The sequence below is a fragment of the Lemur catta genome, chromosome 17, assembly GCF_020740605.2.
Source record: "Lemur catta isolate mLemCat1 chromosome 17, mLemCat1.pri, whole genome shotgun sequence".
Classification (NCBI taxonomy): Eukaryota; Metazoa; Chordata; class Mammalia; order Primates; family Lemuridae; genus Lemur; species Lemur catta.
The window spans coordinates 36892-60895 of NC_059144.1; the positions used below are offsets into that span (position 1 = coordinate 36892).

The window sequence follows — 24004 nt, forward strand, 5'->3', positions numbered from 1 at the left end:
TCTCAACCCAGAATGAATTTTAAAAATTTTATATGCTTTTATTCTGAATATGCATGGAACAAAAAGTAACATGGAACATAATTACGGATTTGTTTCTTCAACATCACTCTCTCATACAGAGATAAAGTTAATTCAAAGTTCTATGTTAAAATACATATTATCCTATGTTATTTAATTAAATATTAGATCTTCTCTTGTTCCAAAGCAGATTTTAAAATTTTTTATGAAATATAAAATAATGAGCAAGATACACTGAACATGTTACCAAACAAAGAAATGCAAAAGGTGTGGGGTAATAGATACTGGACTCCTTAGGCTGTTCCTGGATCATGGTAATCTGTAGATACATGTTCTGTGAAAGACATGGGAAGGTGCTCTCCTACACGGTAAATTATTGTTAGGGATACCTGCAATATGTCATGAAGTTGACAATTTATTTCTACTGAATGTCTAAGCTTGTTTATAAACAGTGACTTTTTAAAACTTAGTTAACTTGAAATGATCTGCCCTAATTGAGGGGTAATTATGACTGTGTGAAAACAAGGAAACTTTCAACTTGTATCTTTAGTGGATCATTGCCAGTATTCTTTTCCATAATATTTACCAGAGGTACTAGTAATACAAACTTATCAGTTAGCAGATAGTTCTTTCATCAGTACTCTTTATATCCTTTGGAAGAGACTGAAATGAGAAATTAAAAACCTGAGAAGTAGGAAAAATATTCAAGAGCATGGAAATTTTATTAGGATAATAGACCAACATATGAAGAGGCAGATCATAAAGTGGACTTTGTATTTTCTACAAAAAACTAATTTTAAAAGATAAGTGTATTTAATTGCAGATGTACCTTAAAAGAAGAAGGAGAGAAGAGAAGAAATGCTGATCTGTTATATGAAAACACTCGAGAAGAGATAAGAAAAAAGGAAGAGGAATGCAGGAAAGAAGTTGAAATGAAACAACAAGCTGAAGAGTCTGTCAAAACACTGAATGCAGAAATGAATATATTAAGAAACTATTTGTCTGAGGTAAATTGATCTTCGGTAAAACTTTCTATTTTTTTTATATTTCAGCTTATTATGTGAGTATAAAAGTCCAGGTTATATATATTGCCATGTCCCGCCCATCACCCCCCCCCCCGCCCCCGAGTCAGAACTTCAACCATGTCCTTTCCCCAGATTAACTTTATGTCAACAATATTGCTTACATCAATTTGGTAAAATATATGTTATGTAGGATTAAAACACAAGAAAAATGTTATCTTAAAAATGAATTATGGCATTTTTAGCTAAAATTCCTTATTATAAATATTGGCATCTGATAAGTGTTCAGTATATGCGTTCTGCATGGAGCAATGAAGGGAAAGTTGAGTTTAATCACTAATAAAAATGTTAATTTAGGCATTTTTATATTACAGTAAGGTCTATAGCTTTGAAACTCTAATGAAACTAGTTTAATGTTCTGTAAATTTTTTTTCACAGTACTATATATGTGTGTATTTAAAATTGTTGTTCTTTGATGAATTTAGCTGTCATTTATTCAATTAAAATTGGAGTAATTCTTGAGACATAAAAGTCCTTGTCTTCATAAGCTCTTGCTTTTCACAGCTTTGTTAAAGGTTATACTCTTAATTAACTTTTTGGACTTTTTTCCCTGATGCTATTAGACCAAAAACTTTACTATATCTCTAGCTTGCAGAAAAGTACAACGAGAGTCAGAGGCAGCTATATGGAGAGCGGAATGCCAGACAATTACAAGGTTGGATTCTGGCCAATCAACTTTACACACAAACTGAAACAGAAATGACTCTGAGGGAAATGGAATCTCAGGTATTTTCTTTAGTCATTTTCACATACGTGTTTGTGTGTGCTTGTATGTGTATATATTAATATGTAAAACACAAACTATATGCATCTTGGAAAGTATAAAGTATTTTAAGCTGCGTGTCTGTGTATTTATACATGTATGGCGGTGATGGTGGTGGCATTTTTGGCCCATTGGATAAAATATTGTTCTCAATTTAGTTACATTTCTCTGCCATAGTCCAGTAGTTATAGTCACAATGGCCTCATCCAAATCAGAGGCTTTTAATGTTTTCTGTAGGAATTGATGGTATTTTCATAATCTCAAATCCCTTGCTACTAAGAATAGATGTTCTAGTTTTGGGAAGTGATTCCATTCCCTTGATATATTAATGGAGAGGTTAGTTTATTACTTGCACTGATGGTTAAGGAGGAAAAGGACAGCCAGTTCAGAGACCATATTTGGGATGCCATGCTCCTCACTGTGGAGAGGAGTTACAATTTGCTCCAAGTAGTGTCTTATTTCAGTACAAAGAGGTTTTGCAAACAATAGTATGCCATAACATAGACTTAGTGAGAATTTTTTGATAAGTGTTTTATTCCTAGTAAAATGATTGAGTGCATTTTCCCCTGTTCACACTGATTACGGTTTCAAACATTGTAACCAGGAGAAAATAAGAGCCATTGTGATGGCAATTCATGATTTTCTTAAGAAGAGCTCAATCAATGTTATCTTAGTTATGGTTGGTGTTTTGAAATGAAAGGCTTCCTTTGTGTTTATATGCTTACACAAGAGAAGTAACTGTGATTTGGTAGAGGTAGAATCAGAAGACCTGGGGGAAATTCCACAGCTTGCCTACATTGTTAACCTCTCCTTTTCAGAACTGTGATAACTAAATGAGTTTGTTGATGTATGTAGAAATGGTGTAGGACAAAGCCTAGATACATCATTTGTCCACCAATGTACCATACACACTGACTACAAATAGCTAGGAAGGTAGAATATCTATAAGGAAATTTTATCTGTCCAAATATATGCAAAGCTAAGTCTCTTCCTATGGGTAACGCAGAGGTTAGCTGTTACAGTGTAAACCCAATTTTTTAATGTAGTCAAATCTATAAATCTTTCTTCTTATGCCTTTGATTTTGTTGTAATTCAGGGAAAGGCTTTTCCAATTCTGAGATTCTTAAAAATTCTCTAATGGTTTCCTTTTTCCTTTCATGGATTCATTTTCCAGAAATGAATGTTTGATGTTTTGAGAATTTATGCTCTATTATACAGTGTGAGGTTTTGATCCATCTTCTATTTCCAGTTGGATATTCTCTTATTGCATCATTTTCAATGTATAAATGGATAGGTTCTCCTTTATTTTAAGAAGAAATCATATGTCATTTCATTGAGTGCTAACTAAAAGTTCCCTTTGTTGTACTTAGATTTGTCAGAGTTATGAAAAAGAACGATTTCTCATGTGTACAAATGACATGTTGCATGAAGAAATAGCCACGCTACAAATGGAAATAGCCACAATAAAATATCAGAATGAGGAAAAAGAAAATAAGTATATCAACCACATTAAAATTGTGGAAGAAGTGAATGAGAACCTTCAAATGACCATGAAAAAGAATGTGGAAAAGTTAACAGACACAGTATCTCAGTATAGTGACCAGCTTAATGCTCTGGCATGTGAGAATGCCTTGCTAAATGCTCAACTACAAAATGAAAAAGAGAGCAAGGAACAACTGCAAGCAGAACTTGCATCCTGCAGTTCTAGACTGACTGCTGCAATACATGATCAATACGTTGATCAAATTCTGATGTCAGGAAGAGACGTCGAAATGTCTTTCCAGAGAGCAGGACATGAGTGGTTTTGCTTACGGAATGAAATAAATGTACCTGTGTCTGATCTCAAAGAAAACCATGAGACTTTTGGTCAAAACTGTTCTAAGGCTCAAAGTCAAATCGGTAGCCTGGAAGATGAGTTCCATAGCACAAGAAATGTTCTGAGAGATAAGACTCTGTCTTTGGAATGTGTCCAAAGACACCTCTACCAAACAGAATGTCAAATGGAAAAGATCAATCAAATGTATGAAAATGAACAATATCAAGTGAAGAAATACATTGGACAACAGGAATATCTAGAGGAGAGAATATCTGAACTAGAAAGAGGAAATATGTTGCTTCGAGAGCAACTGGTGTACGCTCACAGCAGAGCAGAGCATAAAGAGGAGACACTGATGAATATGCGAGAGCAATTTCAAGATACTGTGAAAAACCTTCTAGCTGAGAACGGAAAGCAAACCCATCTGCTAGAAGATAGAATTAAGCAGTTAATCGGTGAATGCAATCAGTTGAAAGAAAGGCTGTATCAAAATGAAAAAGGGAAACCAGAAGAAGTAAGTATCAAGAAACATAAATCTTTTTCAAAGTTCCTGAAAGAAAATTTAAAGTAATCTTTGTTTGTGACCATATGTTGAATCTAGTTGAATATAAACATATCTAGATGATAAATGTATTTGCAATATCAGGCTAGAAACATACCTTGTTTCCAGCTAATAAAAGTTATACATAAAAAATACTTTTTTAAAATTTATATTTTATTTCAGGATATTATGAGGGTACACACGTTTTGGTCACATTTTATGTCTTTGCCTCACCCAGGCAGGGTTTAGAGGCATGCTCTTCCCCTCTACCATGCTCACCATGTCCATTAGTTGTGAGTTTATGCCCTCCCCAAACCCCTAATTCCTGGAAAATATTACTACCGTGTGAGCGCCATAGTGTTGATCAGTCAGTGCCAATTTGATGGTGAGTACATGTGGAGGCTATTCCTCTGATCCTGTGATACCTTATTGTGGATAATGGGCTCAAGCTCAATCCAGGAAAAGTATAAGTGGTGCTAGACCACTGTCATTTCTTATTGTCATACACAATTGTGTAATATTCTTTGTATGCATATACCACATTTTAGTAATCCAGTCATGAATTGACGGGCACTTAGGTTGGAACAGAACATGGTAGACCGTGGTCAGGTTCAACAGTAGGAGCAGGAAATTCAAGAAAAAGCCACACAGTTTATTGCAGAAAAATTAAGAGAAGTCAACCTATTTTTACAGGTTAGTTAAGTGTGAACTGCACTTGCATTCATTTCCCTGCAGATTATATTGTCATATGTACATTGTGTGTGTTTTTTCTACTACACTTTTAGCAATTGGTTTTGTAGATTTCTAGAATGAGGGTGGCGTTTGTTTCTCCCTTTAACATTTTCAGTTTCTATCATCATTACAACTAAATCGATCTTTGAGAGTAGTGATGCACCTTAGAGAATCATTTGTATATTTAGGCCAGTTAGCATGCAGTTAGCATAAAACAATAGTACTAGGAAAAGAAAAAAAAAATGGGATTTAGAAATTCTACCATACTCTTGAATTGTACTTGTGTTACAATGTTCAGTTTTTAAAATTGTAAATTATTTCTATTCTTTAGATTATTAGATTCCTTGAGTACTAATTTATGAATGATTAAATTTTTTAAAACCCAAATTGAATGATCGATTTAGTTGATAATTGCTGGTAAGTATTTTAAACCTCATCTTCTTTTGTCATGTATTTAAAATTGCTCTCTGAGGATGGGTGTGGTGGCTTATGCCTGCCAGCACTTTGGGTGGTGGAGATGGGAGTATCACTTGAGAACAGGAGTTCAACACCAACCTTGGCATCATAATGAGACCCCGTCTCTCCAAAAATAATAAAATGTGCCAGGCATGGTGGTGCACACCTGCAGTCCCAGCTAGTCGGGATGTAGAGGCAGGAGGATCGCTTGGGCCCAAGAATTGGAGGCTGCCGTGAACTGCGACTGGGCCACTGCACTCCAGCCTGTGTGACAGGGAGATACTTTCTCTAAAAACTAAGATAAAGCAAAATCAAATAAAATCACCGTCTGATTCAAAAGTGAAGGAAACAAATATGCAAGAATTGTTTAGGTTGTCACTGCTAAAAATGTATCCTTTTAATTTGTTTCAGGCACAAGCAGCATCGGAAGAATACAGATGACAGTGGAGAGAGAATCATCTGGCTGCAATAAGCAGTCAGAGGGAATTCAGAATGAATAATCTTGAATCCCAAGTCTCCAATATGACAACTGCTCCAGAAGATTTTCATTGTATTGAACTGGAAAAATATAAACACTTCTATCAATTAGAGTTAGAAGACAGAAAATACTTGCCAAAGAAACTAAAAATGTAAGTCAAAATATGGAATGGAAAATAAGTTAAGATCATTAATTTGCCTTGAAAGCACGCCTTTTACTAAGACAGGTTCATGAGATTAGTGGGAAGTGAAAGCTAGCTAGATAATATAATTTTGGAAAATTATATTAATAAATAAACTTGCCTTTAAAATGGGAGTGCAGGACAGTTTACATCTCTCCCTCTTTTCTTGTTTTATCTGGCTTTGTTTCTCCTTAATAGTCTCACGTAGTTAACCTGACCTCATAGTCCTTGAGCTAAGTATTTTGGAAGCTTTATGATTTAGAGAGGGATACTGTCATAAAACTGCTTGTCACCATCCCCCTAAATGAAAATATTAATGAGTTTGACTCCTTTTTGGAAGACTACAGCCCGAACCAAATAGCCAAGTACTGCAACTACTTTTGGTGCATTCTGGCACTCAGTAAATTATCTTGTTTATATTGGCTTACCAAAAATAATAATTTCTACATTTTCTTTTTTTTTATTTATTCAGGATGTTATGGGGGTACAAACATTTTGGTTACTGAAAGGGTGAATGAATGACCTAAAGGACACATTTCACACACAGGTTATGTGAGAGCAATGTGGCTGGTTTATTCACCCGGGTGTGGGTGGGCTGAGTCAGAAGTGTCAACACAGAAGGGAGTTCAATCAGGTTTTTTATAAACTGGGATAGCCGACCCCCTCCCACCAGCTGTGTTCAGTTCTTTGTTTCTGGGCCACACTGGCAGGTGGAGAATTGCTTCCTGCTATGGGCAGCAGAGGACAGTGGGCACAACAGTTGTTTGTAGTACATTTTTCTTAAAATGACCAAGTCCTATGGCCCCTTTCCCCAGTCGCATCCATCCTTCTGTTCTGGCATAGTCCTTATCAGGAGACCTAGGGAGGGATAGCTTTGGTCTACATTAGGGAGGGAGCAGGAAGGAATGCTGGCTGCAGCTGTCTGATCTACAAAGTCCGGGGTCTCCCCAGACTGCTTTGGCTATTGTTTTATGAGCCTAAGCTTTGCATTAACCACATTCTGTCCTATACATCCTTTATGGGTTTCTACCTGTAATAAACCTAATGGTTGCATACAGTGCTGTTTGCCCTGCCCAAGCTTGGGCTACAAGCATGTCCCTTCCCCATACAGTGTGCTCTGCTTCCATTAGTTGTGGGTTTACCCTCTACCCTTCCCCCCGACCAGCACCCACTCAGTATTACTACCATGTGAACACCATAGTGTTGGTCAGTTAGTACCAATTTGATGGCGAGTACATGTGGTGCATGTTTTCAACCCTTGTGATACCTCACATCAAAGGACGGGCTCAATCTCTGTCCAGGATAATATAAGAGGTGCAAGGCTCTTTCAGACATCAGCCTAGGCAAAAAATTTATGAAGAAGAACCCCAAAGCAATCACAGCATCAACAAAAATAAACAAATGGGACCTGATCAAATTAAAAAACTTTTGCACAGCCAAGGAAACTATCATTAGCGTGAATAGACAACCTGCAGAATGGGAGAAAATATTTGCTTTCTACACATCTGATAAAGGGCTGATAATAAGAATCTATATAGAACTTAAGAAAACAACAAGAAACAATCAACCCCATCAATACATGGGCAAAGGACAGGAACAGAAACTTTTCAAAAGAAGACAGAATAATGGCCAGCAAATATAAAAAAGTGCTCAATATTTCTACTCATTAGGCAAATGCAACTCAAAACTACAACGAGATATTACCTAACTCCAGTGAGAATGGCCCTTATCAAAAAGTTCCAAAACAACAAATGCTGGCCTGGATACGGAGAGATAGGAACACTTTTTACACTGCTGGTGGGACTGCCAATTAGCACAACCCCTGTGGAAAGTAATTTGGAGATACCTCAAAGAGCTAAAAGTAGAAATACCATTTGAGCCAGTAATCCCACTACTGGGCATCTAAACAAAGGAAAAAAAGATGTTCTAGGGCCAGGCATGGTGGCTTCCACCTGTAATGCTAGGACTCTGGGAGACCGGGGCAGGTGGATCATTTGAGCTCAGAAGTTCGAGACTGAGCAATAGCCTGAGCGAGAGCAAGACCCTGTCTCTACTAAAAACACAAAGAAATTATCTGGACAACTAAACATAGACAGAAAAAATTAGCCAGACATGGTGGCACATGCCTGTTGTCCCAGCTATTCAGGAGTCTGAGGCAGAAGGATTGCTTCAGCCCAAGAGTTTGAGGTTGCTGCGAGCTAGGCTGATGCCATGGCACTCTAGCCTGGGCAACAGAGTGAGACTTTGTCTCAGAAAACAAACAAACAAACAAAAAGACATTCTTTCATAAAGACATCTGCACTCCAATGTTTATAGCAGCACAATTCACAATTGCAAAGATGTGGAAATAACCCAAATGCACATCAATACATGAGTGGATTAGTAAAATTTCAGATATGTAACTATGGAATACTACTAATCTACCTTTTCATAGGGATAATCATTTTGTTGTGTGTATTTAAGGAGTATAAAATGATGTTTTGATATGTTTGTACATAGTGAAATAGCCATTATATTGCACCAAACTGATAAATTCACATTGTTCATTTTCACTTACTATTCCTTTCAATACAAGTGTTTCTTATGGCATCCACAAGAATCTTATAAATAGAGCCATTGCAGAAGGCAGCAATTATTACTTGTTAAGCCATACATTGCTACATCATTGATAGACATTTCTCTACCCTCCTTACTTTATTTAAATTACTTCTTTTTTAGCAATTCCCCTAGGAATATGAATATATATATATATATATATATATACACACACACACAGACACACACACACACACACACACACACACACACTCACTTCTTTGGAACAATTGTGAAAGCGTAACTGCACAGAGTAGGCATGCTTTGACACATCTTCAAAGTTAAAACACTATTTACTGGGAAGTTCCATTTACTCTTATGGTCACTTTTTGAAAATGTAATCATTTAGGAATCATTTAAGAAAAAATGAAATACTAAACATTTGTCTTTTTGCAGTCTTCACAGAGCTACTGAGAGGCCAGCAGCGTTCAGTAGCAGTCTTGTTGCAGAGACACAGGAGACCAGAAGTTTCTCTGGCCCTTGTACAATGAGCACAGAGTCAGCTTCTGCTGGAACTGTTGTTGATGGGTTAGGTCTTCACAGAGAATTTCCTGGAAGAGAATACTCACTGTTTTCTTCTTCCTGCCCATGGACTTTAGATACCAGCTTGAAGAATAACTTGAGTGAGGTTAGTTATATGATCTTCTTTCCTTTGGGTTTCAGATTTCTGATATAATTACTGTTTTTAGTTTGGTGAAATACTGAGTTGTTTAAATGACCTATGCATGATTAGTAACGGTTATAATTATCTGCGTTAATAAAGAGAGGAAAGAGAAAGTTTTCTATTTTCTTAAATTCCCTGCAGCTCTCATTTTCAAGAGATACCCAGATAGTAATGTTATTCAATACATGTAAGTAAAATGACACATTTTAGATTTGTTTAAAGGCTGCATTTAAGTTAGATGTTAGAGATTGAATTTTCTGTAATAACAGGAAGTATATTGAGAGGTCCTTTGGCTTCCTTCCAATTGATTTTAGTTTGGCTGTGGTTGTGGTTCATAACACTTTTGAAGTTTTCCTCTACCATCTCAAAGTTTCCACCCTTAGTCACAAGGGAATGATTGGCATCCAAACACTTAACCACATCTGGATATTTATTATTTATAGCAGTCCAAGAGAGGTAAGTTTTATGAATTAAATAAACCTGTAGTACTACAAAGATTAACTTCTCTTTTTAAATTGAAAGATTTGTCATTTCCTTACATAAAAGTACATGTTTAATTGCTAAGGTAATTACAGCCTTTTAATCTCAAGTTTTGTAAAATTTGCCTATTGGTGGGCAATTGCACAGCACTTTTTAGTTAAATGAGGCATGTACTTGAACTTTTAAAATGGCATTCACTTTTGTCTCTGTATCTTGCCATCACTTGAATGATTGATGACTAAGATGGAAAATCTATCAAGACATTTTGCTGTCTTTTTTCCTTCTATAATCTGTGCCAGGCACTGTATTGCCCTTCAGACGACAACAATTCTGAATTTCTAGTAAGGGAAATATGAGGAAAATGTGTGATTTAAGGGGAAAGTAAGAATAAAATGAAAGAGTCTTTTAAAACATCATTTAATATTTGACAGTCTCACTTGTCAATATAGATAAAATCACTCAAGCCTCCCACCAGCCAGGACAAAACTAGAAGCATCAATACTCCAGACCCTTTTCCTAAGCCTCTGGGTGCCCCTCCCAGAGCAGCTCCCTTCCTGGGATCTGGGTCCATCCCTTTCCCTTCTGAGCTTTCATATGTAACCTGGGAAAAGATTATTACATTAATAGGCCCTTAGTTCAAGTCACGTTATGATGTACATTTTACATAGTGTTTATTAATGGTAACGTAAGATTCTGTTGATAAAGCCTTCTCCCTTTATCTGGTATTGAGTTGTACTTTTACAACAGCTGGCTGGTAATACTGTTATCAGATTATTCATTTGTTCATGCCTTTCTATGGTGGTGTTCTCACAAAAGTGTTCTGGAAAACAGTCTCTCAAAATACTGGGAAAAGTGTTAGTCAGACATTTGTGAAGGCATCAGATGTCATATTATGATTATCACCACAATATATTTATTAGCTTGAATATACTCTTTCAGGCCCCGTTTTGGGCATTTAGAGGGAGAATACCTTTTATACAAAGGAGTTAAACAAGAATCCTCTATATGAGAACATTTACAATACATTAATAGTTAGAAATGTTTTCACACATTTTTAGAAATAACTAAAAATTGCAACTATAAGCAGCCAGATGTTTCCAAAACCTGGTACTAATTTCTGAAAAGAAATAAAAATTACAATTCATGAGCTATATATTTTTGACCTCTTTTCTAATTCTAGAACATCGTGAATCAAAGAAACTAAGTTTGAAAACTGGCTCTAACCTATATTTATCCTTATTTCAAGCAAATTTTGGGAGATCTTAGTGTTCATATGACAAAATGTCAGTCATAAGACAGGCAGCACAATATTTTTACCTAATCTTAGCCAGTAGAATATTCACATGACATTATGACAGTGCCATTTTCTTCATATGTGTATTCATGATTCTGTGCTAAAATGTTAGTAGCATAGAACATACTTTAATATTTTAGTTTTATTAGAAGTGGAAAATAAAAATTTTATTTTAAGGAAAAATCAATTACAGTGAAAAAACCTCATCATGTTTTATAAAGGGTAGAGTTTTTCTAAGAATTTCAAAGTAACACATTCATGTGAAAGTGTGATTTGAATTGTCCAACCTTTGTACTGATAAGAGAAAATGTCACCCTTTTTGAAGTCATGTATATTCAGTAGACCAATATTAATTGTACTTTTTTATTAGATGATTGTAGACAGCATCACACATACACATTCTGTTATCTAAATGTGAAATAAATAGGAATTTTATTTTATTATGTGATTATTTCTCTATTTAAGCAATCCTCAAGTTAAGTCTAGTCTCTCTAGCAATGCCATGAAAATGTCTCTGGTTTACCTGAAGATTATAAATAATATTTGACTTATTTCAGATGCAGCAGGAGTTGGAAGAAATAACTGTAGGACTAGAAGTAGGTATGCTGTCAAATTTTATGAATTAAATTGAGAGTAATGATTTGATTTCTGAAATCAACTGTAAGTAAGAAGTGGCATCCCTCTCTATTATTTGGTTAATAGATACTACATTAAATATTTCCTCTTACGTGAATCTAGTGAAAGATGTGAAAACACTAACATTCATACTGAACAGTATACTTATGCTTCATGATTTCATTATCATATTCCATAGCTTCAGAGAAATCTCATGAAATTTATGTTTTGTTTTGTTATTTTCTGGATCTGCACTTTATTCACTCTACCATCCCTATGAACCTATTCATGTGTCAGGCAGCACACTGGAACTATTCTCAGAAAACGAAGGCATCATCAGCTTTCTACGTTTATGATAATGATTTAAGGCCAAAACCCCCAAACTCATCTAGTGACACTAAGCCAAGCAATTATAGTTCATAAGCAGTCACTTGACCTGTGACCTTTCAAATCCATCATCTACTTTTTCACTGGCATACTTTTGCCCTCAGAAAAGGTTCCATATTTCTTAGCATGGAAACATCACCCACATCAATGTGGTTCTTGTCAATTTTTTCAACTTCATATCTTGCCACATACTCTACACTGCCCCTCTGTTCTAGCATCTCAAAAACTAGACTACTTAGAATTCCACAATGTACCTCCTCACTGCCACCTGTTTTCCTTTACTTCTTCCCTCTATCTGATAATTGTCCCTCAGCTATCAAGTTATGTATCACCCCTACCAAAAAGTGTACTCTACTGATAGAAAACTTGGACAGATGGCCCTTGTCTGTGTTAAAAGAGTGCCCATTTTATACTTGTTATGGTCTCTCTGACTCTGAAGGGTGTTCCCTGCTTCTCCTCTTTGCATATTACAGTATACGATTGTTGAGGTCGGTCATGTGGACTGTGTCATCTTCACCTTGTCATTCCAGTGCTTGTCATAGTTCCTTCGCATGTGGTTGTTGAATGAGTGAAGGGAGCTGAGAAAACCAGATGCTGAATCACAATGATAATTAATTTAATGTGCAACTATGGGCAATAATATTTAATATAATAATAATAATATGATAATATTAATATTACAATACGAGTTTTGTATTGCCTGTTTACATATATATTTATCATTCTTATTAACACCAATAAAGTTCTTGCCTCTTTCTTACTAGCTTACACTTATTTCCTACAAAATCTTTTAGGTAAAGAATATAATTCTTTACTTTTATTTCCAGGTGCTGCTGGATACAGTCCTCTAGAAGAGTTTCTCCTCTAGGATACATTAATGAGTCAAGTCTAAATGAATATATTCTTTGGAAGGCATCTCAACAATATATGCCAAATTTTTTTAAATTATATGATGTGAAAGACTTTTAATTGGATCTTGCCAATGAAAGCCAATTTTATATCCTCAAACTGTCAAAGTGTGAGCTCTTTCAATAACCAAACATGCAAGTTTTCATGAATACTTTAGTGAAGTTACTTGATTTCTCATTCGTCTTTTACCATTTTCATCACTATACATAATGATAAATTTACATTTAGACAGACATCATTTTGGTTCAGGTACTGTGGTCATTGTCAATGTTTGGAGGTGTTACAATTCTTACAGTGCCATCAGACTTATGTAATTTTAATTTTCAGCACAGATTTATATGGCTCTTTCTTCCTGGAGACAAAAAGTTTGCCTAACTCTTTTGATTTTTTCTGTTCATTCAGATTTAGATCATGTGTGTTTTGACAAGTGTATCACAGAAGTGATCCTGTGGATCTTCTCTTTGCATCCTAACATGGGATCTACATCTGATTTGTCTTATTCCTGATGATGTTAGCATTGACCGCTAATGGTGGTATCTGCTGTGTTTGAGATTTGACTTGCTGAATGAGCCAAGCATAGTACCTGAAATAAATCTAACTCAGTCAGGTGTGTAATTCTTTTTACACTAACCTTACCTGCTTCAATTTCCTCATATTTTGGTGCAGATCTTATTTCTAAATTAGTGACATCCTTTGGTCTGTTGTTCTCTTTTTTTCTTTTGCTGTCTTTGTCTGGTTTTGATGTGAAGGTGATACTGGCTTTATAAAACTATTTGGTAAGTAATTGTCTTCTTCAATTTTTTAGGAGAGTTTGTATAACCCTGGTGTTAATTCCTTGAATGTTGGTTAAAATTCTCCAGTGAAACCCTCTAGGCCTAGAGACTTTGGGGAGAGGGAGCTGTTTTATTCCAAATGCCATTTGTTTCTTAAATAGTTACGGAGCTATTCAGGTTATCTATTTAATATTGGCTCAGTTTGGATAATTTGTGGTTCTTGAGAAATTGCTCCATTTGTTATACATAGTTAAGTTGATGAGCATGACATTTTTTGTAGCATTCATTAGTTATCATTTTAGTGGCTATAACATTTGCCTTTTTTGCTGCTCATGTCTGATATTAGTGATCTGTATCTTCTCTGTTTTTATCTTTCTCGGTCTTGTCAGATTTTTGTTGATTTTATTTATTTTTTTAAAGAACTAGCTACTTCTTTTCTTGGATTTCTTATTATTTTTCTGGTTTTTCATATAATTATTTTTCTTCTTATATTCACTATTTCCTCGTCATTCTTATTTTCAGTTTCTCTTGCTCTTTTTTAGTTTCTTAAACTAGGATTATTAATTTGAACTTTTCCTTTTATAATAATGTAGGTACTTAGTGCAATAAATGTCATCTTCAGCACTGTTTAAGTGGCGTTCACATAATTTCATTAGTTATATTTTTATTTTCATCCAGTTTCATGTATTCTATATTCCTTTCAGCTTTCTTCTTAGACCCATGGCTTTCTTTGATGGGTACTATTTAATTCTCAACTGTTTGGAGAATTTCTGTTACCTTTCTCATTAATTTCCAGGTGTATTCAATTATTTTAAGTGAACGTACTTGTATGATTTCAATGGTTTTAAATTTCTTGAAGTTTATTTTGTGACTTAGAATATGGATTATTTTTGTGAATTCATCATGGATTATTGGAAAAAAAGTTTCATCTGCTATTATTGGGTGGACTGTTCTATGACTACCCACTTGTGGGGGCTGAGAGTGTTATTCACTTGTTCTACGCCTGTGCTGATCTTCTGTCTGTAGATTACTAGAGTGGGGTGGTGAAGTCCTCAGGTAAAATTGTGCATTTATCTGTTTCTCTTTTTAGTTCTGTCAGTTTGTACTTCATGTGTACAGAGGCCATATTGTGTACACATTTAAACAGCTCTTACGTCTTTCTTGTTTGTTGGCCTTTCCATTATTGTGTGATGTACCTCTTTATGTCTAGTAATTGTTTTTGCTCTGAAGTCTACTTTATCTCATGTTAACATAGCCATATTAGTTTTTAAAGAGAACTGAGGTTGCGTAGTTTATCACTTCCATCCTTTTACATTCGCTGTAACTATGCTGTTAAATTTGAAGTGCGTTCATTAACAGGCAGCATAAATTTTGTTGAATCATGCTCTTTCCCCCTCCACTTTGGTATTGTCTTTTAATTGACACATGCCCACTATTTGCATTCAAGGGAATTGTTATATGCTTAAGGGTCAGGTGTGTGCTACTTTTTGATTTGTTTTCTGTTTGTTAATTATCTTGCTCTTTCCTCTGCATCTCTTTCCTTACCCTCCTGTTGGATACTTCAGGAGTTTTAGGATTAGATATTGATTTTTTTACAGTGTTTTTGATAATATATCTTTTATAATTTTCTTAGTGGTGACTTTAATTATTATTATACATGCACAACTTATCAGAGTCCACTGGTGTGGATGTTTTACCATTTGAAGTGAAATGTAGAAACCTTATTTCCATTTAGCTTCCTTCAGCTTTTTACTTTTTAAAATGGAATGGTGCTAAGTGACGCCCCTGTTGCACTGGATGCCACATCAAATATCATTCAAAAACGTATGGGAAGAAGCATATTTTATCCTCCCCTATTTTCCCATTCTGATGTTCTTCTTTTTGAGGTTCCAAGCATTCTTCTGATACCAGCTCCTTTCTGTTTAGAGAACTCACTCTATACATTGGTAAGAGGAGGTTTGCTAAGCACAACTTGTCTTAGTTTCCTCCATCTGAGGATGCCTTCATTTGCCCTTCCTTTCTGAGTGTGAATTTTGCTGGATGCAGATTTAGTGGCTGATAGTTCTTTTCTTTCAGCAATTTAAAAATGTTAGGCCTCTTCCTCCCATCCTCCATGGTTTTGAATGAGAAATCTGTCATTTGAATCCATATCTCTCCATCAGTCTACATCATTTCTCTTGGGCATGCTTTGAAGAGTTTTTATCTGTCTTCATTTTTCAGTTTTCAGAAGGTTTTAAAGGACATGTCTTGATCTGGACTTCTTTGGGTTTATCTTATGTAGAATTCACTTAGATACTTGAATCTGTAGGGTTTTGTCTGCCAAATTTGTGATATTTTCAGATATTACTTCATTGAATATTTTTTTCAGTCCTACTGTCTCTTTCGACTTTCTTTTTTTCCCTGGGTCTCTGATGGTACAGATGCTGTCTGACGGGTCCCCACGGCTGTCTTGTTTGTTCTGTTTTATATCTGTTTTTTTCTTTATTGTTCAAAATAGGGAAATTCTATTGATTTGCTTTGAAGTTCATTTATTCTATCTTCTCCCTTTTACTATTGAGTTTATCCCCCAAATTTTAACTTAGTTATTATAGTTTTAAAATCTACAATTTCCATTTGGTTCCTTGTTTTTATTTTGTATGTCAGAGTATTATAGGGTTACAAAGGCTTTGATTACATAATTGCCTTTGCACTGTCCCAAAACAGTGCCCATTCACTAGGGAGTATGCACCATAGCCGCTATTTGTGGATTTACCTAATCCCTCTTCCCCATTCCTACCTGCTCAACACCCTATCAATGTTTCTTCCCATATGTGCACATTAGTGTTGATCATTTGGTACGAATTTAATGGTGAGTGCCTGTGGTGTTTTTCCATTCTTATGATATTTCACTTAAAAAAATGGACTCTAGCTCCATCCAATATAATAGAATAGGTAGTTAATCATTTTTAATTTTTTTATACGGCTGACTAGTACTCCACGGTACACATCTGCCACATTTTTTAAATCTGCTCATGTATTGATGGGCACTTGTATTGTTTTCATATTTTTGCAGTTGTGAACCATCCTGCTATAAACATTCAAGTGCAGATGTCTTTTTCATAGAATATCTTTTCCTTTGGGTAGATGCCCAATAGTGGGACTGCTGGATCAAATGATAGTTCTACTTTTAGTTCTCTGAGTTATCACTATGGTACTTTCCATAGAGGGTAGTGTCAGTTTCCAGTCCCAGCAGTAGTATATGAGTGTTCCTATCTCTTGGTATCCACACCAACATTCGTTGTTTTGGGACTTTTTGATAAAAGCCGTTCTCACTGGAGTTAAGTGATATCTCATAGTGGTTTTTATTTGCATGTCCCTGAGGATAAGAGATGTTCACCACTTTTTAAAGATGTGTGTTGGCCATTAGTCTGCCATTAGTCTTTTCTTTTGAAAAGTTTCTGTTCATGTCATTGACCACTTTGTATGGATTTGTTTGATGAGTTCCATATAGATTCTGGTTATCAGCCCTTTATTGGATGTGTAGCATGTGAATATTTTCTCCCATTCTCTAGATTGTCTGTTTGCTCTCATGGGAGTTTCCTTGGCTGTGCAGAACCTTGTTAATTTGATAAGGTCCCATTTGTTTGTTTTCACTGATGCCATGATTGCTTTTGGGGTCTTCTTTATTAATTCTTTGCCTAGGCTGATGTCTGTGAGAGTTTTTCCAACAGTTTCTTCTAGAATTCTTAAGGTTTCATGCCTTAGGTGTAAGTCTGTAATCCATTGTGAATTGATTTTTGTGAGAGGCAAAAAGGGCAGTTCCTGTTTGAGTCTTCTGCATGTGGCTATCCAAATTTCCTAGTACCACTTATTGAACAGGTATTCTTTTCCCCACTGTGTGTATGTTTCTTGTTTATCAAAGAGCAGATAGCTCTATCTGGATGGTTTTGTATCTGGGTTTTTAGTCCTGTTCCACTGGTCTATGTCTCTGTTCTTGTGCAAGTACCATGCTGTTTTGGATACTCTAGCCTTGTAGGATAGCTTGAAGACTGCTAAATTGGTGCCTTCCATTTTTTTCTTTATGCTTAAGGTTGCTTTTTCTATACGGGGGTCTTCTCTTGTTTGATATAAAGTGTTCATTTATTTTTTTGAAATATGAAAAAAACGTTGTTGGTATTGTAATAGAGATTGCATTGAATCTGTAGATCAGTTTGAGCAGTATGACCATGAGCATGGTGTGGCTTTCCATCTGTTTATGTCCTCTGCTATTTCCTCGCTCAGTGTTTTGTAGTTCTCCCTGTAGAGTTCTTTCACCAGCTTAGGTGAATATATTCCTGGGTATTTTATTTACCTTGTTGCCATTGTGAAAAGTATGGAGTCTTTGATTTGGATCTCTGTTTGACTGTTGTTTGCGTATATGAATGCTACCAATTTATGTACATTAATCTTGTAACCTGAGACTTTGCTGAACTTATCAATTGCAATAATCTCTTGGCTGAATCTTTGGGGTCTAGATAAAATATCATATTGTCAGCAAAGCACAGTAGTTTGACATCTTCTGCCCCCATTTGTATTGGCTTGCTTTCTTTCTCTTATCTAATTGCCCTGGCTAGGAACCCAAGCACTATGTTGAACAGAACTGGTGATAGAAGGCAATATTGTTTGGTTCCAGTTCTGAGCAGGAAATCTTTCAAATTTTCCTCATGCTGTATAATGTTGGCAGAGAGTTTATCCTATACGGCTTTTATCATTTTGGGGTAAGTCCCATCTATGCTTATTTTGTTAAGCGTTCTTATCATAAAAGTGTTCCAAATTTTATCAAATGCTTTCTGTGCATCTACTACGAGGATCATATGGTCTTAGCTTACACTTCTGTTTATGTGGTGAATTACATTTATAGATTTGTGTATGTTGAAACATCCCTGCATTTTTGGGATGAAGCCCTCTTAATCATGATAGATTATTTATTTGATGAGTAGCTGAATTAGATTTGCTAGGATTTTCTTGACATTTTTTGAATGTATATTCATAATGGATATTGGTCTGTAATTTTCTATTTTTGGCAAGTCCTTTCATGGCTTTGGGATCAGAGTGATGTTGGCTTTGTAAACTGTGTTGGGGAGGAATCCTACCTTCTCAATATTGTGGAATAATTTCTGCTGTATAGGCACCAGTTCTTCTTCGTAGGTCTGATAAAATTAAGCTGTGAGGCCGTCTGGTCTGAGACTTTTATTTTTAGGAAAGTTTTTATTGCTGCTTCAATTTCAGTGCTTGATATTGGTCTGTTCAGGAATTCTATTTCTTCCTGATTGAGCCTAGGGAAGCATTGTCATTCTAAGAATTTGTCCATTTCCTCCACACTTACAAGTTTACCTGCATAGACATTTTCATAGTATTCATACATGATATTATGTATTTCCATGGTATGAGTTGTAATTTCTCCTTTTTCATTCCTGACTGAGCTTATTAGCACCCTGACTTTTGTGCTTCCGGTTCTAGTGAGGATCTTGCCAATCTAGTCAGGATCATGCCAATTTTCTTTTCTTTTCAAAGAATGAACTTTCTGTTTCATAAATCTTTTGTATAGGTCTTTTATTATTGATTTCATTTAGTTCTGCTGTGATCCTTCTTATTTCTTTTCATCTGTCGGGTTTGGAATTGGTTTGTTCATCCTTTTCCAGTTCTTTGAGATGATTCATTAGATTGTTGATTTGTGATCTTTCTGTATTTTAGAAAAAAGAATGTATGACTATAATTTTCCTCTCAGGATTGCAGTAGCTGTGTCCCACAGATTTTTGATAACTTGTGTCCCTGTTATCATTTAGGTCAAAGAATCTTTTGATTTTCATCTTAATTTCCTCCTTGACCTGAGTATCATTCAGAAGTATGTTGTTTTGTTTCCATGAATTTGTGTAGAGATGATTGTTTCTGTTGGAGCTGATTTCTAATTTTATTCCATTGTGGTCTGAGTGGATACATGGCATAATTTGCATTTTTTAAAAAAAATTGTTGAGACATGTTTTATTGCTTAGGATATAGTGAAGCTTAGAGAATGTCCCAGTAGCTGATGAGAAGAATGTATACTCAGCAGTTTTTGGGTAAAATGTTCTGTAAATGTCTATTAGGATCATTCTCATAGAGTTCACTTTAAGTCCATTGTTTCTTTGTTTATATTTTATTTGGAGGATTTGTTCTGTTCTGTGAAAGGGGTTTTGAAGACCCCAGTTATTATGGTGCTGCCATTTATCATTTTGCTTAGATGAAGTAGTATTTGCTTCATGAATATGAGTGCAGCTCTGTTGACCATGTAAATATTTAGAATTGTTATGTCTTCTTGTTGAATTGTTCCTTTTACCATTATATTATGACCATCTTTGTCTTTCATTACTTTTGTTGATTTGAAGACTAAGTTATTCGATATGAGAGCTGCTACACCAGCTTTCTTTTGGTTTTCCTTTCCATGGAATATTGTTTTCCATGTCTTCAGTTTGAGTCTGAATGAGTCTTTGTTTGTTAGATGTATTTCCTGAGGATAGATGTTACTTGGCATATGTATATGTATTCATTCACCTAATTTATGTCTCTTCAGTGGGCAGTTCAAGTCATTCATATTTATTGAAATATTTGATAAGTGGGTCGGATCTGTTCATCCTGTTGATTAGATTTCTGTTGCTTTGTTTTATCTCTGTGCCATTGTGGTATCTGGCCTTTAACCTTTAGCTTTTGGGTAATTTTACACTGATGAGTTCTATTGTGCTGATCCATGACTAATGCAGTTCTGAGTACTTCCTGCATGGCAGGTCTTGTCTTGAACAACTCCCTCAGAGATTGCTTATCTGAGAACAATTTTATTTCTCCGTCATATATGAAACTTAGTTCTCCAGGATACAAAATTCTAGTTGGGCCTTATTTCCTTTGAGAAGAGTGAGAATAGAGCCCCAGTTGTAAGGTGTCACTTGAGCAGTCTGCAGTTAGTGTGATGTGTTTCCCTGGGTAAGCTACTTACTGCTTTCCCCTTACAGCTCATAAGAGCACCTCTGTCATGTTTAATTTCTCCACTCTGATGACTATGTGTTGTGTTTTCCTCTTCATCATGGCTCCGCCAGGGGTCCTAGGAGGTTCTTGTACCTGGATATCTAGAATTCTAGCAAGGTCAAGGAAATTTTCCTCAATCATTCACTCAATTAAATTATCTAACCGTTGTGTATTTTCTTCTGCCGCCTCAGGAATGCCTATGATTCCTATGTTAGGCCTCTTATCATAGTTCCATATTTTTGTATGCTTTGTTTATTTCCCTTATTTCTCTGTTCTCTCTCTGTGACTGACTGATTTAATTGAAAGGTGGTATCATCAAGCTCTGGGATTCTTTCTTCTGCCTGACCTAACCTGTTCTTAAGGCTTCTTACTGTGTTTTGGAATTCCTTGAATGAATTTTTCATCTCCAGAAGTTCTGTTTGATTTTTCTTTAATACTTGAACTGCTTTAGTGAATTTTTCATTCATTTCCTGCACTTTGGCTTTTTTTGTGTGTTGTATTTCCATATTTTATTGAATTGCATTGAGGTTTCTTACAATCCATGTTCAAAATTATTCACCAGTCATTTCAGTGTTATGATTTTGGTTGGTATCCATTGCTAGAGTGCTGGTGAAGCCTTTCCTGGGTGTTCTTTAGCTTTTATTTTCCATACTTCTAGAGTTCTTTTGCTGATTCTTTCTCGTATGGAGCAATTTTTACCTCTTTGGAGGTAAAACCTTTCGATTTTCTTTTGTTTCCATAATGACATATACCAAGTTTAATATCTGAGCCCTGAGGTCATGCTTCTGTGTGAGAACTGACCACACCCTGTATGGTGAGTCAGTAAATGTAGTAAAAGGGCATGTAAACTGACCTCCCTATCCGTAGGTGTTGCTTGCTGGGAAGAACAAGCTTCAGTGTTGTTTTTGGTTCCTGTGACCTCGTCTAGTTACTCAGAAGAACTCTAGTGTCCCAGATGGTGGGTGGGGCTCTGGAACTGGCAGGTGTGTCCTTATTTTACACTTCAGCAGGTCCAGGTAGGGGAGTGAGGCTGGGTGTGGCTTGGTTTCGTGAACCTGCACTAAAATTCCACAGAAGTTTTAGCAGGGGCCAAATTTCTGCTACCTGCCTTTGGGCAAAGCTGCCAGGGATGGGCTGAAGTAGGGCCTACTCAGCCAGAAAGTCTGTGTGTGGAGGCAGGGCTGTCTGAGACCCTGAATCAGGTAGTCTGGAACAAACTTCACTTCTTTCCACCCTCCCCTATTCTGTGGTTTCTTCCAAGCCTCTGCTGGCAGGCAGGACCTCAAGCCAGCCTTGTTGTACTATGACTGTGATGGGTACTGAGAGTTTCCCTGTCCAGGATCCCAGCCAGAGCTGGGAATGGGGCCCTTCTGGGGGAGGAGGGGTGCCCCCACATGTACACCATAGGTGTGAACCCAAACTGCACTCTCTCCCAATCTGCCCCTGCAGGCATCCACAGCTCATGAGAATTATTCACAAATATCCCCTCTTGCCCCTGGGTTTTGTGATTGGGACCTGAGTGTACTGGATCTGACATGTGGGCCCATCCTCTGGGCCCTGGAGATCAATCCCTGAACATAGCAGGGAGAAGCATACTGTTCCCAAGTCCCTCCTGGGATGCTCAAGCTGGATCAATGTCCCTCCACTTCGGGCTGTGTCCCACTCTGCTGAAGTCATCAGCAACAGTACCAGGAATGGCCAGCAGGCAGTGCACTCACAGTCCAAGCACCTCTTTTTTCTGCTACAGGACCTCCAGAGAAAAGGTATGAGCTCCATTCCCTGTGGGAGCCTCTGTGTGGTGGCTCAATTTTTTCTCTCAGTAGCCATGGGAGGGGGAGGGGAAGGAAAGAAAAAGAGTCTAGGTGGAGGAAAGTCCACTCTCTGGTCTTCTTCAAACCTCTCTCTGGGAGGCAGTCCACACAGAATGACGGGTGTGTGGAATCACTCTCATCATCGAGGACCCACTGCACTCATGTGGCTCCTGCAGTCTGGGCCAGAGTTGACAAATGTCTGTGTTGGGATGAGGAAGATGGAACCGGAATGTTTGGGGCACCCTGGTGAAGACAAAGGCAGCAGGTGTGTCAAAAAGCAATGTGGAATCTCCCATCTTGCTTGGGTCTGTGCGGCATGAGATGCACTAAGCGGTGCTGGGAGTCTGGTGCCCTTTTTGAAAGCAGCTCTCCACTCACTGGGAGCAGCGTTGTCTGGGCTTGTGTCAACAGAATGTCTCTCCAGCACCTCAGGAGCCCAGGAAAAGTCTGAGATACAAGGGAGGGGTATGGTACTGGATCCAGGTACCCTTCCGCCTGGACTCCTAGCCTCACTGGGCTTAATTCCCATCGATGCCTTTCTCCTTCCAGTCTTGCTCTTCCTCCTCTTCCCCTGCAGTCTCCTGTGGGTTCAGGAACCCTTCCTTAAGCCCCCTTTCTTATCTACATTTGTCTGTCTGTTTTTTCTCTTTCATCTAAAACTTCTCCTTCTATAGAGATGCTCTGGCTGGTGGTGCCTTCGGTCCACCGTCTTACCCCCCATAACCATTTGGTTGTTTCTCATAACTTCTTTTCCTTTCCTGAAATTTTTAAGGTTTTCATTTGTTTCCAGACAATTCCTAATTGCTTATTGGCATGACCTCACTCAGTCTCATTGTAGCTGGGGCAGCGTAGAGGTTCAGTTGCCTGCTGGGCCCTGCTGACAACAGAAGTATGGGAAATGGAAGTGCTGATTAGCCTGGACTCTACTATCTTGTCAGTGTGTTGATTCTGGGTTGCAGTGGTGACTCAGCTTCCTACTTGTCTCCAGTGACTCCAGGGTAGGGAAGGTGACACTCACCTTGCCTCTCAGTGTGTGGGACTCTTTCTTATTGAGTTGAGGTGGAGGCTCAGCTTCCTACTGAACTCCAGTGCCATCAGGGCTGCACAGATGACACTAGCTCTGCTTCACACTGTCTTGGTAAATCTTTTGCATGCTGGGTGGGTGTGGGGGCTCAGGTTCCCTCTGGACCCCATTGATACTACATTGCCAAGGGAACTGTAAAATTATTTCCTTTTGTCAGGCAGGGGATGGAGAACAGCTTCCTACTTTGTCTGTTGCTACCACTCCAAAGTGAAAATCATAATGCCTACTTTTGCCAGATGGGAAATAGAAGATGAGCTCCTTCGTTGGTGCCAGTAATACCAGCAGGCAAGAACATCAGAGCACGGCTGCTT

The 24004-nt window shown here is 37.1% G+C and overlaps 2 protein-coding genes across 4 annotated transcripts; both read left to right on the top strand.

Annotated features, from left to right (window-relative positions):
- Nucleotides 1-854: 854 nt before the first annotated feature.
- On the top strand, nt 855-6014 carry LOC123622666 (ankyrin repeat domain-containing protein 26-like). Its single transcript, XM_045529210.1, has 4 exons — nt 855-1025; nt 1689-1826; nt 3234-4193; nt 5820-6014. Exons 1-4 carry the CDS (start codon nt 951-953, stop codon nt 5847-5849), a joined length of 1203 nt encoding a protein of 400 aa, XP_045385166.1. The 5' UTR covers nt 855-950; the 3' UTR covers nt 5850-6014.
- Nucleotides 5901-23962, top strand: LOC123622669 (putative coiled-coil domain-containing protein 144C). 3 transcript variants are annotated; one of them, XM_045529214.1, is made up of 4 exons: nt 5901-6037; nt 9068-9290; nt 11658-11700; nt 23930-23955. In XM_045529214.1, exons 1-4 carry the CDS (start codon nt 5901-5903, stop codon nt 23938-23940), a joined length of 414 nt encoding a protein of 137 aa, XP_045385170.1. In that variant the 3' UTR covers nt 23941-23955. The 3 variants fall into 3 exon arrangements, with proteins under 3 accessions (XP_045385170.1, XP_045385169.1, XP_045385171.1); XM_045529213.1 differs by lacking the exon at nt 23930-23955 and adding an exon at nt 12930-13158; XM_045529215.1 differs by lacking the exon at nt 11658-11700 and having other exon boundaries at nt 23930-23962.
- The last annotated feature ends 42 nt before the right edge of the window (nt 23963-24004 follow it).

Coding starts and splice junctions, on each gene's coding strand:
- LOC123622666 (XM_045529210.1), top strand. CDS start 951: ATGAAACAACAAGCTGAAGAGTCTGTCAAAACACTGAATGCAGAAATG. Junction 1,026..1,688: donor TAAGAAACTATTTGTCTGAG/GTAAATTGATCT, acceptor CTATATCTCTAG/CTTGCAGAAAAGTACAACGA. Junction 4,194..5,819: donor AAAAAGGGAAACCAGAAGAA/GTAAGTATCAAG, acceptor AATTTGTTTCAG/GCACAAGCAGCATCGGAAGA.
- LOC123622669 (XM_045529213.1), top strand. CDS start 5,901: ATGAATAATCTTGAATCCCAAGTCTCCAATATGACAACTGCTCCAGAA. Junction 9,291..11,657: donor TGAAGAATAACTTGAGTGAG/GTTAGTTATATG, acceptor GACTTATTTCAG/ATGCAGCAGGAGTTGGAAGA. Junction 11,701..12,929: donor AACTGTAGGACTAGAAGTAG/GTATGCTGTCAA, acceptor TTTTATTTCCAG/GTGCTGCTGGATACAGTCCT.